The 14,233-nt window shown below is 56.2% G+C and overlaps 4 protein-coding genes across 4 annotated transcripts; 2 read left to right on the top strand and 2 right to left on the bottom strand.

The window, feature by feature from the left end:
* Positions 1-433: 433 nt before the first annotated feature.
* On the bottom strand, positions 434-1,768 carry PG994_001390 (uncharacterized protein; the record flags this gene model as incomplete). The annotated part of the gene is made up of 4 exons (XM_066852799.1): positions 434-743; positions 795-904; positions 965-1,056; positions 1,570-1,768. The coding sequence occupies 4 exons, from the start codon at positions 1,766-1,768 to the stop codon at positions 434-436; spliced, it is 711 nt and encodes a 236-aa protein (XP_066720940.1).
* A 549-nt stretch (positions 1,769-2,317) lies between these two features.
* PG994_001389 (polyketide synthase) lies at positions 2,318-10,337 on the top strand (the record flags this gene model as incomplete). The annotated part of the gene is made up of 9 exons (XM_066852798.1): positions 2,318-2,644; positions 4,557-5,615; positions 5,710-5,791; positions 5,925-5,946; positions 5,998-6,591; positions 6,635-7,049; positions 7,118-8,489; positions 8,579-9,102; positions 9,150-10,337. The coding sequence occupies 9 exons, from the start codon at positions 2,318-2,320 to the stop codon at positions 10,335-10,337; spliced, it is 5,583 nt and encodes a 1,860-aa protein (XP_066720939.1).
* Positions 10,338-10,773: 436 nt separating this feature from the next.
* On the top strand, positions 10,774-11,700 carry PG994_001388 (uncharacterized protein; the record flags this gene model as incomplete). The annotated part of the gene is made up of 2 exons (XM_066852797.1): positions 10,774-10,929; positions 10,990-11,700. The coding sequence occupies 2 exons, from the start codon at positions 10,774-10,776 to the stop codon at positions 11,698-11,700; spliced, it is 867 nt and encodes a 288-aa protein (XP_066720938.1).
* A 425-nt stretch (positions 11,701-12,125) lies between these two features.
* Positions 12,126-12,942, bottom strand: PG994_001387 (uncharacterized protein; the record flags this gene model as incomplete). Its single annotated transcript, XM_066852796.1, has 2 exons — positions 12,126-12,815; positions 12,874-12,942. 2 exons carry the CDS (start codon positions 12,940-12,942, stop codon positions 12,126-12,128), a joined length of 759 nt encoding a protein of 252 aa, XP_066720937.1.
* Between the last annotated feature and the right edge of the window lie 1,291 nt (positions 12,943-14,233).

Genomic DNA, 14,233 nt, shown 5'->3' with positions numbered 1-14,233 from the left:
GGGTAGAATGGTACCACTGGATATTATAAAGCAATGGAAAGACTGTTCGGTCCTATAACACAGCACCCCGATACAAAGACCACAGCTGTGCGCAACATAGGAGACGACCATGGCGGCGAGATTAGGCTTGCATTTTATTATCTTTAATGCATATGTCTAGCATGCCCTTGCTGCAGTCTTTCGAATCAGTTGAGCAATCGTCCGACTCATGTCCAACCCACGGGGGAAATCATGTCCGTAGATGTGCAATAAATCTTCAGCCAAGCCAGGATCACATAAGTCTAACAGGCCCTCCCCATAGTCGCTATGGTCCCCCCTCCTCTAACATGGAGAGTTGGTATCGATATGATCTGGCCATCCCAATCCGGGCTATAGCGGGTCATGTAATGAACACCATCAGTGACAACCTTCCAGTATCGTCAGTACACGTTGTTCACCAAAGAGGTTTGGATGGGTATTTGCAAACCTTTCTACCATTACTCAACTTTGCTGGCCTCAGTCGCGTGACATTGTCGCTGTCGTTGGGCTTGAACACCTTGAATAAGTGGGCCGCCTCCTCAAACTCGGCCAACGCACAGTCGTATGCCTCTTCCCCTCCTAGTGGCAGAACGCATGGGGGAGTGGCGCCGTTGATGAAGATGGCAAACTTGAGCGGGAGCTCCTGTATCGTTGCAAAGGGGTTCTCGGCGATGTAACGAATTACCAACTGGGCCGCGAGTGTACCACCCTGACTTTGTGGCTCTCTGTGTTAGTAAAATCTCTAACTCGAAGGCGTGCCAAGTTTGGCAACGTACGAGTATCCCAGTATGCCGTCAAAGGGACCATGCTCTGCTATAATCTCCCGCAACTCATTTTCAGTGGCCAAGATGTCAGAGATATCTAGGCCATTGTAATAACCATAGAGCTTGAGACAATGAGTTAGCAAATAAGACATCCTTACAAACGAGTGAAGATGGCTGATCACCTTGGACTTGGAGAAGTCGGTCGTGTGGACAGACCAATTGCCTTCCAAATGCGGCCAGCGGCCCTCAACGAACTCGAAATGGTATTCTGGTTCTAGAAAGCTACGTATGGCAGCAGTTTGCATACGGAAAATCTGTAAAGCTTGGCTTTTAGAAACTCACAGCTCAGGTATCGTTCTGCTGGGACTTCAGGGGCTTAGTTACCTCGGTGTTGGAGCCACGTCCGTGCAAGCAAAGAACCCTCATTCTGGTGACTTGGACAAAGAAGCTTTACGTTCTAGATCGAGTGGTGCACCAAGTGTGAGAATGTCGGATACATGACGGGCAGACTGTATGTATCGTCCCGCGCGTCCTTCCCCAGATCTGGCTGTCTTTGTCTTCCCGGGCTTCTGTCGCCTGGTTTCGACAAAATGGACCAGGCAGCTGACCATTCTTTCCAATTTCCCCATCTATCTCCTACCAACATCCCCCGCTGAAGTTGTCCATGCCGGCGCGCATGTATGGGGCCAGCTCCATAGGTCACGGACATCTCCAGCATTACCTCCTCGTATCCGCCGACGATCTTTGATCAGGACCCTCATCGTCGCAGAATCCACACAATTCATACCCATCTCCGCGTATTGCAGGCCCGCCGCCATAGGAAGGCCACGATTGAAACAGTTGCTGAGGGCGTATTTTTCCTGCTCGTTGACGATGTCTCCGATTTGCGCAGTGATACGGCCCCACAAAGGCCAGCCCCTGAAAATTTGACCCACGTGGAGGGAGCGAACTGACTCGCGTATATCGCAGACATTGGGGTTCCCCATGGAGTAGCTAATGAGGGGATATTAATTCCTCCGGAGTAATCCACTGTATAACGCTTATGGGGGAGAAACAAGGTTACCCCCCCCCCCCCGGTTAACCTGTTTTCTCTACCCATGCCAAGTCACGACGATTGCTTCTCGCAACCCCGCGACGGTCTGGGTCTTTACCTCACTATCTAGGCGGGGTTTATCCACTGCCAGTTACAACACATGGCCCCATGTACTGAGACTTCTCGAAGGGTCCCCCCTGCCGGATACCAAGCGGTAAGGATCTGGCCTCGTATGACCATCATGCTCCAGCCATGAGAGTATCACAGATGGCGCACTGTACGCGGCGATAGTCCATCAGGTATGCCACTACTGTTTCTACTACTAGTACTATACACGTGATGCAACAACATCCACAGGCGTGAGTTGCCATGTCCGATAAGGGGTTTTAGTACATATTGATGTTAGTGAGTTGGAAGTTCATGGTCAAGATTCGACGAAGATCATCGCTGCCATCTTTGGGGATCCCTTTCCAATAAAGCAGCCAGTCTGGTGGTAGTAGTCATGTCTCTCGCAGATATTGACCTGGCCACTGCGAGCCCAGATGATATCGCCATCATCGGTCTCGGCTGTCGATTTCCCGGCGGAGCTATTACACCGTCGAAGCTCTGGGATCTGTTCGTCAACGGACGGTCAGCTTGGTCTCCTATTCCAGCTTCCAAATGGAACGCTTCAGCACATTATCACCCCTCGAGCGAGCGCGGTGGAAGCAACTGGGTGAAAGGAGGCCATTTCTTAGAAGATGGCCCCGAGAATGGCAAGCAATTTGATGCGCCTTTCTTCAACATAACACGCACCGAGGCCATGTCTTTGGACCTACAGCAGCGCATTGTTCGTGAGTTACGACGTCTTACCCATGTATTACTGGAAACAAGTGCTGACTCTAGAAATAGTCGAAAATGTCTATGAGGCATTAGAGAACGCAGGTCTTCGCCTAGATGAGGTGAAAGGCAGCAAGACAAGTGTCTATGCCGGTGCTTTCACCGACGACTCTAGGGCTATCATGAATGAAGACCCCGACGTCTTACTAAAATTCAAACCAACGGGCACGAGCAGCTCCATCATCTCAAACCGCATCAGCTACTTCTACGACCTCAAGGGCACCAGCTTGACACTGGATACCGCTTGCTCGAGCAGTCTGGTCGCCTTCGCGATCGGCTGCCAAGATCTGCGGAATGGCGGGTGCGACATGTCCATCGTCACCGGCGTCAACATCATCGAGACCCCCAGACCATGTACCGCATGTCCAACCTGGGCTTCCTGTCGCCAGACGGGCGGTGTTTTCTCCTTCGACAGCCGCGCCAACGGCTACTCTCGGGGTGAAGGTGTGGGCACAGTCATCCTGAAGCCGGTTCCGGCCGCGCTGCGGGACGGCAACACCATCCGCGCAATCGTGAGGGGCACTGGCATTGGGCAAGATGGTCAGGGCACGGGGGCCATGACGCTCCCGAACAAGATGGCCCAAGAAGCGCTGATGCGCGAGGTCTATGCCAATTACAAGCTGAATCTTGACGAGACAGGCTTGGTCGAGGCACACGCTACCGGAACAGCGGCAGGTGACCCCCTGGAGGCTGGAGCTATTGCATCCACGTTTCGCCGAGTCAATGCGCCTGGAAAACCCCCTCTCTATGTCGGCGCCGGCAAGACAAACCACGGCCATCTCGAGGGTGCCTCTGGTGTCGCTGCCGTCATCAAAACGGTTCTGACGCTTGAACAAGGCATCATACCCCCAAACATCAACTTCGAGAAGTGCAACCCCAGGATACCCGTTGACAAGTGGGGGATACGCTTGCCGCTGGAGCCTACCCCCTTTGTGGGTGCGGATGGTCTCAGGAGGGCAAGCATTAACAGTTTTGGATTTGGTGGCACGAATGCCCACGTCATTCTGGACGATGCCGCCAGCTACCTGAAACGCAGAGCCTTGAAGGGAAAGCACGAGACCAGAGATACCCCTTCATCACTATCACAGTCAGAGATATGCATCGTTGAAAAAAGACCCGGCAACCCTCGGTGCCTCCCCATAAGGTCTTCCTATTTTTTGCCAATGATGAGGGAGGGATCAAGCGCCTTCTATCCACATACGCGAACCATCTCGAAAAGCAGATAGAAGGTCGTCCTAATGCCAAAGACGATGAAGCATACCTTTCCAACCTAGCCTACACCTTATCTCAACACCGAACCCAACATGCTTGGCGACTCGCCATCCCTGCCGACTCGCATACCTCTCTACTTGATTCACTCAAGGATGCCTCGACTGCTTCACGAGCTACACGCGTCAGCACCGCCAATACTCCAGTACTAGCTTTCGTGTTCACAGGCCAAGGAGCCCAGTGGTTCGCCATGGGCAAGGAGCTCCTCCAGTACTCGGTATTCCGAGACAGCATAACCAAAGCCGATACGTATCTCTCCTCTTTGGGGTGCGAGTTCAACGTCTTGGAGGAACTGCGAGACCGGGACGCCGAGTCCAGCCGCATCGACGAGCCCCTATTCTCCCAGACGCTGTGCTCCGTCCTCCAGATCGCACTGGTCGACTTGCTGCAGACTTGGAACATGACTCCGAAGCGGGTGGTCGGACACTCCAGCGGAGAGATTGCCGCCGCTTACGCCGCTGGTGCCCTGAGCCGCGAGAGTGCTTGGCGCGTGGCTTACTCTCGAGGCGTCATCAGCTCCAAGCCGTCCCCAACCAAGGGGGCCATGCTGGCGGTGGGCTGTTCCGCGGCCGACATTGAGCCTCTGATCAAAGAGGTTAACGATAAGCTGGGAGCAGAAGGCGAGTTGGTCATTGCGTGCCTGCAACTCCCCCAAGAGCCTTACTATCTCCGGCGACGAGAACAAGATCGACACACTCAAAGAGGTTGTGGATGCCCAGAAGGTCTTCGCGAGGAAGCTTAGGGTAGGCAAGGCATATCACTCGAATCATATGCGCCCCTTTATGGACGAGTACACCTCGCTTATGGGCACTTTGGAGAGCGGCTCCTCCTCAGAAAGCGTACAAGTCTTCTCCTCAGTCACCGGGCAATCCGTCGATGCCGCCGAGATGTCAAAACCCGAATACTGGACGCAGAACTTGGTGTCGCCCGTCAAGTTCCAACAAGCCATCTACCAGCTCTGCACGTCGAACGCCACCAAGCGACAGCTCAAATTCGGGGGAGGTGCAGAGCTGCCCGTAACCCACCTGGTCGAACTCGGTCCGCACGGCGCTCTTCAGGGCGCTGTCCGGGACACGATAAACACGGATCCCAACCTGAAGGCCCTCAAGTATCTCTCAGTGCTAACTCGCAGCAAGCATGCCTGTCTGACTGCACTCGAGGCTATTTCTTCGCTCGTCTCCCACGGATACCCCGTGCAGCTCCTCTCGGTCAACATGCAAGACAGCAAGGACGAGCTGTCACAGTCACCACGTTTGTTGGTAGACCTGCCCCCTTACCCCTTCAACCACAGCCCGTCGCAGGAGTACTGGTCTGAGTCGCGTCGAAGCAAAAGCTGGCGCTTCCGCAAGCATCCGAGGCATGATCTGCTCGGCACCACGGTCCCGGACTGGAACCGGGAGGAACCCAAGTGGCGCAATTACCTGCGCGTGAGCGAGCTGCCCTGGCTAAAGGATCATCTGGTGACTGGCAGCATCGTTGTGCCGGGCGTTTCCTACCTCATCATGGCTATTGAGGGACTTCGGCAACTCTACGACAATGAGGACGGTGAGGTGTTGAAAGGGTTCAACCTGCGCGACATCAGCATTTCCCGGGCGCTCCAGATCCAGGAGGAAGACACGGAGATCATGCTCTCCATGGAAGAGGCTGACCGAGTCAGCTCAAGCAGATAGCAATATCTGGTGGGAGTGGAAGGTGACCTCGTACAGCCCGCACGACAATAGCTGGCTGGAGCACTGTCGCGGCCAGATCGCCGCCGAGACGGACTCGTCTTCGCACATCGCCACGGGCCCGATTGATGCGGGCGGGAAGCACTTCAGCGCGAAGCATTGTATAAGTCGATGCTGAGCGACGCCACTAGCCTGTGCAACCACAAGAACGTCGAGATACACAGGCAATATGCAGACCTGGAGCGAGTCGGCCTCGTGTTCGGCCCCTTATTCCGCAACTTGACTTCGGTCCAGACGGCAGACTCCAGGATAACGGGTACGACTGGTCAAGCGCTGGGTACTCTGAAGGTGCCTGACATAGCAAAAGCTATGCCGGCGCAAGCATTATCAGACCATGTGATCCATCCGCCAGTGTTCGACTCCCTTATCCACCTATTCTTCCTTTCGCCTTCCAAGCCTCGTCAACGTCTGGAGGTAAACCCCTCACGGAGCCCATGGTGCCGGTCGCAATCCGCAGCGTCTGGGTCAGTGCCGATATGGAGGCGGAGGTGGGTTCTGAGTTTATCGTACATTCGTCCGCACGGATGGCGAGTCACAAGCGGTTTGGAGCAGACATCACCGCTTGGAGCAAGAACCCGGAACATAACCATGTTCGGCTGGTACTGCGTGGTCTTGAGGCCATACCCCTACAAGAGAATGCGGGTAGCAACGCCGAGGCGAGGGAGATCTGTTTCAATCTTGACTGGAAACCAGACGTTGACCTCCTCGAGGAGACGGGACAATCTGAGACGTTCCTCAGAGGTGCAGTCGCGCCATTGGAAACGAAGTCGGCCGAAGACGCAAATCTGAAACGTCTACGAGACCTTCAACTCGCAGCAGCCCTGTTCATAACGGGTGCAGTGGAGGAGTTGACGCAGAAGCCTCTTGACAATGAGGAGGCCCTACCCATTCATCAAAAGAAGTACCTCGCCTGGCTGCGACGCCAAGCGGAACTGTTCCAACAGCGACCAGCTCATACACCAAGACCCCTCATGGAAGGAGACGCGGTCGAATCCCGTGGCTCACAAAACCTTCTTGAGCGCCCTGGAAACCGAAGGAGGACCCGAGGGACGTCTGACCGTTCGCATGGGTCGCAACATTGTGCCGGTCCTGCGGGGCGAGACTGACGCGCTCCATCTCATGTTCGGCATGGACGATCTCTTGGAGCAGTACTACCGCGTCATCCTGGGCACCGACAAGGTACACGCGCTTCTCGGCTCGTACGTCGACATCCTCAGCCACAAGCGCGGTGCTGATCTGCGCGTTCTCGAGATCGGAGCCGGCACGGGTGGTACCACCACCTGCGTTCTCGAGTCGCTCTGTCCCACCGGCTCCCGCAGCAGCGGCGACGCACGGCTCCTGAAGTACACCTACACGGACGTCAGCGCCGGCTTCTTCGAGAAGGCGGGCCAGAAGTTCGCCAAGTGGAAGAACGGCGGCGTCCTCAGTTCCGCGTCCTCGACGTGGAGAAGGATGTCGAGGAACAAGGGTTTGATGAGCACTCGTACGACGTGATCGTTGCGGCCAATGTTCTTCACGCCACTAAGGACCTGACGATTACCCTCGCCAACGTTCGAAAGCTATTGGCGCCCGGCGGTAAGCTGCTACTGCAGGAGATCACCCAGCCTGAGTTCATCGCCGGTCCGCTCTGTTTCGGTCAGCTTCCCGGTTGGTGGCTGGCTGCCGAGACGTTCCGGCCCTGGGTTCCCTTGCTCAAGAATGAGGCCTGGACGCAGGTGCTGACAGAGAAATGCTTCCAGCCAAACGTCCTGGCGCTTAGTGACTCTCTGGATGACGGACTGCACGCGCAAAGCTTGATCGTCGCTACGGAGCCCGGAAGTGAAGTTGCTGGGAACCAAGATGAAGATGAGAAGATAACCCGTGTATTCGTCGTCACTCGTGACACGCCGGACGAAGTCAAGTTCGCCCAAGAGGTGGCGACATCAGTCAAAGCAATCGAGCAAGGGTTTCAGGACGTCACCGTCGTGTCGTTTACCGAACTGCCCCAGCACAAGCTCAAGAACACCAGCTGTATTGTGACAATGGAGCTGTTTGCCCCATTACTCGCGGCTCGCCTCTCGGCGGACGAGTTCGAGATTGTTCGCCAGCTTGCCACCACGGCGGGTGGCTTACTCTGGTTGACCTCTGACCCGTACGAGAACCCGGACTCGGCTCTGATCACGGGTCTGATGCGGTCGCTTCGCTGGGAGAGGGACCTTGATGGGTCAGATCTTGTGACACTTGGTCTACCTTCAACTGCCAGTAGCATACCTCACATCAATGCTGTGTACAGACACCACTGGGTATCCGGGTGTCCGCCAGCAGATAGACACGCGGAGTACCTAGTATCAACAGCAGGGCTGATCCAGACGAGTCGCCTCATCGAAGCCCCGCCTGTCAACAACTTCATCGCCCAGCGAACCACCGTCCTCGCCCCCAAGCTGCAGCCTCTCGGTGCGGACCCGAGCCGAAGTCTTATGCTCAGCACGTCAGCGCCTGGCCGACTGGACCGACTGCACTTCGTGGACTGGCCTGCTTACCAAGAGCCTCTGCCAGCCGACCAGATCGAGGTTGAGATCAAGGCCACGGGTCTCAACTTCCGCGACGTGATGGTGGCCATGGGCGAGGTTGCCGCAGCTACGTTCGGGCACGAAGGCGCCGGCGTGGTCACCAAGGTGGGATCGGGCGTCACCGATGTGAAGATCGGCGACCGCATGCTTGTCCTGTCAGCCCTCCACGGCACTTTCCAGACGCACACGCGGATACCCCGCGAGATCGCCGCCAAGATCCCAGACACCATGGCCTTCGAGGAGGCTGCCGGTATTCCGGTCATCTTCTCTACAGCGTATCATTGCCTGATCGAGGTGGCCCGGCTCAAGAAGGGGAGACAGTGCTGATCCATGCGGCAGCCGGGGGCGTGGGCCAAGCCGCCATCCAGCTCGCGAAGAAGGTGGGCGCCACCGTGTTTGCTACCATCTCGTCGCTCGAGAAGAAGGAGCTCCTAATGAACGAATACGGCATCCCGGAAGAGCACATCTTCAGCAGCCGCGACCTCTCCTTCGCGGCGGGCGTGATGCGCATCACGCACGGCAAGGGGGTCAACGTGATCCTCAACTCGCTGGCCGGCGAGGCGCTCCGGGCCTCGTTCAACTGCATCGCGACGTTCGGGCGCTTCGTCGAGATCGGCAAGCGCGACATCTTCGCCAACGGCAAGCTGGACATGTTCCCCTTCAGCCGGAGCGTCACGTTCGCGGCCTGCGATTTGTATACGATCACGAAGCTCGACACGCCCACGACGGCACGCATCCTGGCTAAGGTCCTGGATATGTTCGCCCAGGGCGAGGTCCACGCGGCCCGGCCGCAGACGACGTACACGTTCGGCCAGATCGAGGAGGCGTTCCGGCTCCTGCAGCAGGGCAAGCACATCGGCAAGGTACTCTTGACCGCCTCGCCGAGGACGTCGTCAAGGTCGTCCCCAAGCCGCCGGCGCCGACCAGGCTGCGGCCCGACGCTACGTATCTGCTGCCCGGCGGACTGGGCGGACTGGGCGGACTGGGCCGGTCGATTGCGAAGTGGATGGCGGAGCCCCAGCAAGGGGCCAAGAACATCTTGTTCCTCTCCCGGAGTGGCGGCGACAGCGACGCCGCGCGGGACCTTCTGTCCGAGCTCAGCAGCAAGGGCGTGCGCTCCAAAGCCGTCAAGTGCGACGTCAGCGACGAAGCCGAGCTAGTGGCCGCCCTGCAAGGCGCCGCAAAAGAAGGCTTCCCCAAGATCGCGGGCGTCATCCAGGGCGCCATGCAGCTCAAGGACTCGGCCTTCGAGTTCATGCCGCACGCGTCCTGGGAGGCCGCGCTGGCGCCCAAGTGCCGCGGCACCTGGAACCTGCACCGCCACGTGCCGGCCGACGTCGACTTCTTCGTCATGCTGTCGAGCATCTGCGGCGTTGTCGGCAACCGCGGCCAGGCCAACTATGCGGCCGGCAACACGTTCCAGGATGCGCTGGCGGCGCACCGGCGCGCGCGCGGGTTGGCGGCCAGCTGCCTCGACCTGGGCAACATCCTGAGCGTCGGCTACATCGCGGAGAACGCCGAGACGCTCAACGCGAACCCCATGTTCTTCTTCGCGCACGACGGCGTGCGCGAGGACGAGTTCCTCAGCTTTATCGAGTTTCACCTCGACCGCGAGCGCGCGACTAACGTGGGCAGGGGCCAGGTCGCCGTCGGTCTGGCGACGTCGGCCGACTTCCGGACCCGTGGGCTGCCTGAGCCGACGTTCATGAAGACGCCCCTGTTCGCCCAACTCCGGTCCGCGGGCAACGTCGCCTCTGGGGCTGGGGCCGGGGAGGGGGGCGTTTCGGTGTCCAATGCGCTCAAGTTCGCCGACAGTCTCGACGCCGCCGCGGAGCTGGTCCAGGATGCTTTGGTCAGGAGGTTGAGTCGTGTGATGACGATCCCCATCGAGGACATTGACGCGGGGAAGCCCATTCATGCGTACGGCGTGGACTCCCTGGTGGCTATGGAGTTCAGGAATTACGTGGGCAGTGACTGCGGCTGCGAGATCGCCGTGCTGGACATAATGGGCAACAAGAGTATCCAGGCGCTCAGCAGGGATATTGCAAATGATAGCAAGTTGACGCGGTTCACAAGAGACGAGAAGGCGGAGGAGTAGATATACTTACAGTAATGATATTGGGGAGCTTGTACTACCGGGGGCACCGGGAGCGGTTGATGCTTGGTTCGTTTGCTAACCAGAGCAAGGAGTACGGTCTGCCCCTTTTCTACGTCGGTAAATAGCAACCTGTAACCTGAAAACTAAATAATTCAGGCATTGTCATGTTAGAATATTACACAGTGCGGAAAGGGGTTCAGGGGCAAAACCCCTGGCCTATACTTTTCGAGTAGACCATCGCCGGGCTTGACTGAGTCACGTGAGAGCCGCGGGAACCCACTTGGACACAGCCTCTGCGTATATATAAGGATTACTCCCCCCCAGGACACTCAAGAGATTTGGCTCTCGGTCGACTCTACAACTCTGACACCCCAAATTCCCATAATCGCATACCCGACCCATTCACTTGGCACGTGCTTCGGCCCGAGATATCAGTATGGAATCTCTCTTTGACCAATCCGTACCGTGGTACTTTGTGGACGTCCCGCCAACAAATCCTACCATGCACAAGCTCCTTGTCGAGTATGCCGGCGTCAACGACGAAGAGGTGCAACGGCATATCGCCAACATACGCAACAAAGCTTGGCGAGTGGTACGTCCTAATGAACATATATATACTTACTTATATATCTGATCGCTAACTCTCGTCTAGGCGCCCTTCCCGTGCGTGGGATCCTTCCTCTTTGCGGAGCTCGTCCTGTCGACCTTCCCCGTGTACCGGGAAATCGTGGCCAACCTCAAGTCAGGGGCTTGGGCGCGCTACCCAGAAGTCGGTTGCGGGCTGGGCCAGGACATACGCAAGTTGATCCATGACGGCGTCCCAAAGACGTCGGTGATCGGAACCGACCTGCTGCCCGGCTTGCTCGAGTCCGGACAGGAACTCTTCCGGGATGCAGACGCGCTGCCCTTGGGCCAATCTTTCTTTGCCGCCGATTTCCTCGATACCAGCGACGAGAACGTTCTGAGCAAGGCTGTATTGGACGGCACTGTGGACGTTATCCACGCCACCATGTTCCTACACTGCTTCGACCGGCCCACCCAGCTCCGCGCCTGCAAACGGATCCTGACTCTCCTCAAGAACAGGCCGGGGGTCATGATCGTGGGCAAGCAAGGTGGTGTGGCTAAAGGGGCTGGCGCCCGAGAGCACCCGGTGAAGGGGCCCATGGGCCAAGTGGGCGGCGTGGTGAGGACCAACTTCCTGCATAACGTGGACAGCTTCAAGGCTCTGTGGGACGAGGTTGGTCAGGCCACGGGGACTCGATGGAATGTGCAGGTCCAAGAGGAGGAAATAATGGATCGCGGATATCTTTACTTTGATGAGGAAGAGCACCGCTGGCTGAGTTTCGTTGTTTCAAGGTTGTAACCACCTTCATACACTGCCTCTTTTGTGTCCATTCAAGAGTCCAAGTGACACAAACAAGAGCAATAGCCTACAAGTAGAATTATCATAGTGCCAGTCTCGAAAAGTGTGTCACAAACGCCAGATTCAATAAAAGTAATAAATATGCAAAGCCATTTTGGGACTGCAATCAAATTCATTCCTATTCATACAGGCGATGATGAGTGGTTTGTACCTGAAGATCGAACCGCTCACTAGCCCTCCTTTGAGGGGACCAAACTCCTGTTGTAACTCCGACACAATGCTTAGTGATGTAGGGGAGACGTAAACTCATTAAAACAGTACCCAAAGGCCCATATTGTTGACCCGCCAGCCGAGGCGTCAACATACCATAATCCCCATTCGACAAGAAACGTGACCTATCCAGTTTTCAGGACAGCCGACAAACCTCAAACACAGTGATCCTCCCAGGTCTCGTGCTTCACGCCAACACCGCCTTCCTCATTCTCAGCCAGCCCGTGTGAATGATGGGGCACCTCGGCATGAGGATGCATATGTGGGTATCCGCAAGCCATGTTGATAGGATCGAACTCGAATGTGGTGTGAAACGAAGGGAACATGGGACCTGGAGGCCATGCGGTGGGATCATGGCCGTAGTGAGGTGCGGCGAAGTCAAAAGGGGGTTGCGTGCTGAACATCTCGTTTGCTGGACTAGAAGTCAATCCTTGAGTTGTAGGGAATCCATCAGTATCACTGCATGGCGTGAGAAGCCGCGGCTGAATGACATGTGGCAAAGCTGGGCTCGAGGCCGCAGAGACTGGGCCCGGGGTTAGGCGGCTGTCGTACGGGCTCTGTGCCATCTCCTGCTTGATCTTGGGCGTAGGCGGCTCTGATAATCTTGTGGCATTTGATGGCGTACCCGCTGACTCGGATTTGATGGTGTCCTCTCTCTTTGCCTTGGGTGCCTTCTTAGACTTTGTAACGCGATGCTTGTCCTTCTCTGCCGCCACCTTGTTTCTCGGTTTGGGCTCAAGTCCCAACATGGCTTGGCGAAAGCGCGAGTATCTCATTCGTGCGGCATGGCCGTTGGTTATCTCTTGAGAAAGGATCGGATCTCGTGCCACTGCATTCCAGTCGATCTAAGGCGGGGATTAGTCTCGAAGAGAGCCCGGGTGTATTGAGTAGAGAGGTACTCACATCCTTCAGGTTCTTCTGCTTCAAGATTGCGAAGAGGAACCGGGTCATAGCAGTGTCGTTGTTCGACATGATGGCCAGACCTCATCAAGTACTGGCCTGCGTGGCTTGAAGTTGGAGTCTCAACTTAGTGTTCGTGGCACCAAGGTAGGAGAGTAGAGGCTCGACTGGACGAGATACGCAACGCCAGTGATGAGCAGAGGTGACTGGTGCGCAGCCAAGGTGGGTGTCAGGTCCAAGATGTAGAAGTGATTGGGTGAAGTGAGCCTTGGAACAGCTGATGTGTGAAAATGGGTGAGGAGGGCAATGTTCATATATGTAACAGGGCTCAAGTCAAATCAGTCCAGGAGGGCTTGGACGATGAACTCCGGGGGTCACGTTAAGGCCGTCGTAACCAACTATACCCAGTGAGGCGGACCCAATGATTCTTACAGAGGGGATACCGATGCCAGATGAAAGTGTTATTGTCCCTAGACAACGAAAGATAGAATAAGTGGCTTACAAGGAACGGCAGCGGGCTAAGAATACAAGTCCAAGAAAATAAGAAGGGGCATGAGAAAGGTCCTTTTGCTTGCAGCTCCCTAGAAAGGAAAGGCTCTGGGCTGCTGACAAGAGCCGGTGTTGGGCGCGATAAGGCGACGATGGATTCCAGGGGACCAGGGGGCCTTTAAGTGCTTGCATACATGGAGGAGGCACGGGGGAATGGCGCTCACATGGCCTTTTATGACCACTCATTAAGCACTCCAATCCTTGAAGCATAGGATGAGTCAAAAGTATGGCTGCCTTGGATAGGTTGCCTAGCAACTCCATAAGCATGAAAGTAATCAATAATGTTGCATCATTTGTTGGTTGGCGTGGGAAAAAAAGACGCGAAGCAAGGGATGGTGGGATGTGCGACGCGACCCACCGCGTAAAGTGGTTTTTCCTTCTTTTTTTCGCCTGATGGAGGGGTCTGATCCCTGCCCCGACGGTAATCCGCAGGCGAACCAAGCATGGTCAGTGGTCGCCGGCAAATGGGCTGCTCGCAATTGATACCACCAGAAAGTCTGTCTGGCACTACCCTCCCTTGCCATGACGAGCCGGTACTTGCCACCGCTCCTGCGAGCTGGCGAACGACGTCGATTGATTTGCCAATCGCACACTGGGCTGCATGATCCTGCTGCGGGCGACGCCGCTATCACTTTAGCTAGCCAGAAACCATTGAGATATCTTTCGATGGATCGGACTTGCAGATCCAGGCACTTGCTCTGTCTTGATCTCAGTATCTCTCAGCCCCTGAGACCCTGGCTAGACCGAGGAATGTTCTGTGTGGGGTGACAGTGAAACAATAGAATGAGTCACTCGAGTCATCCAATACGGAAAT

This window comes from Apiospora phragmitis (assembly GCF_038363925.1).
Source record: "Apiospora phragmitis strain CBS 135458 chromosome Unknown utg000002l:1.0-5516284.0:1.0-5523493.0, whole genome shotgun sequence".
Lineage (NCBI taxonomy): Eukaryota > Fungi > Ascomycota > Sordariomycetes > Amphisphaeriales > Apiosporaceae > Apiospora > Apiospora phragmitis.
The sequence above is the reverse complement of the archived record's forward strand: the minus strand, read 5'-3'. Positions and strand labels throughout refer to the sequence as shown.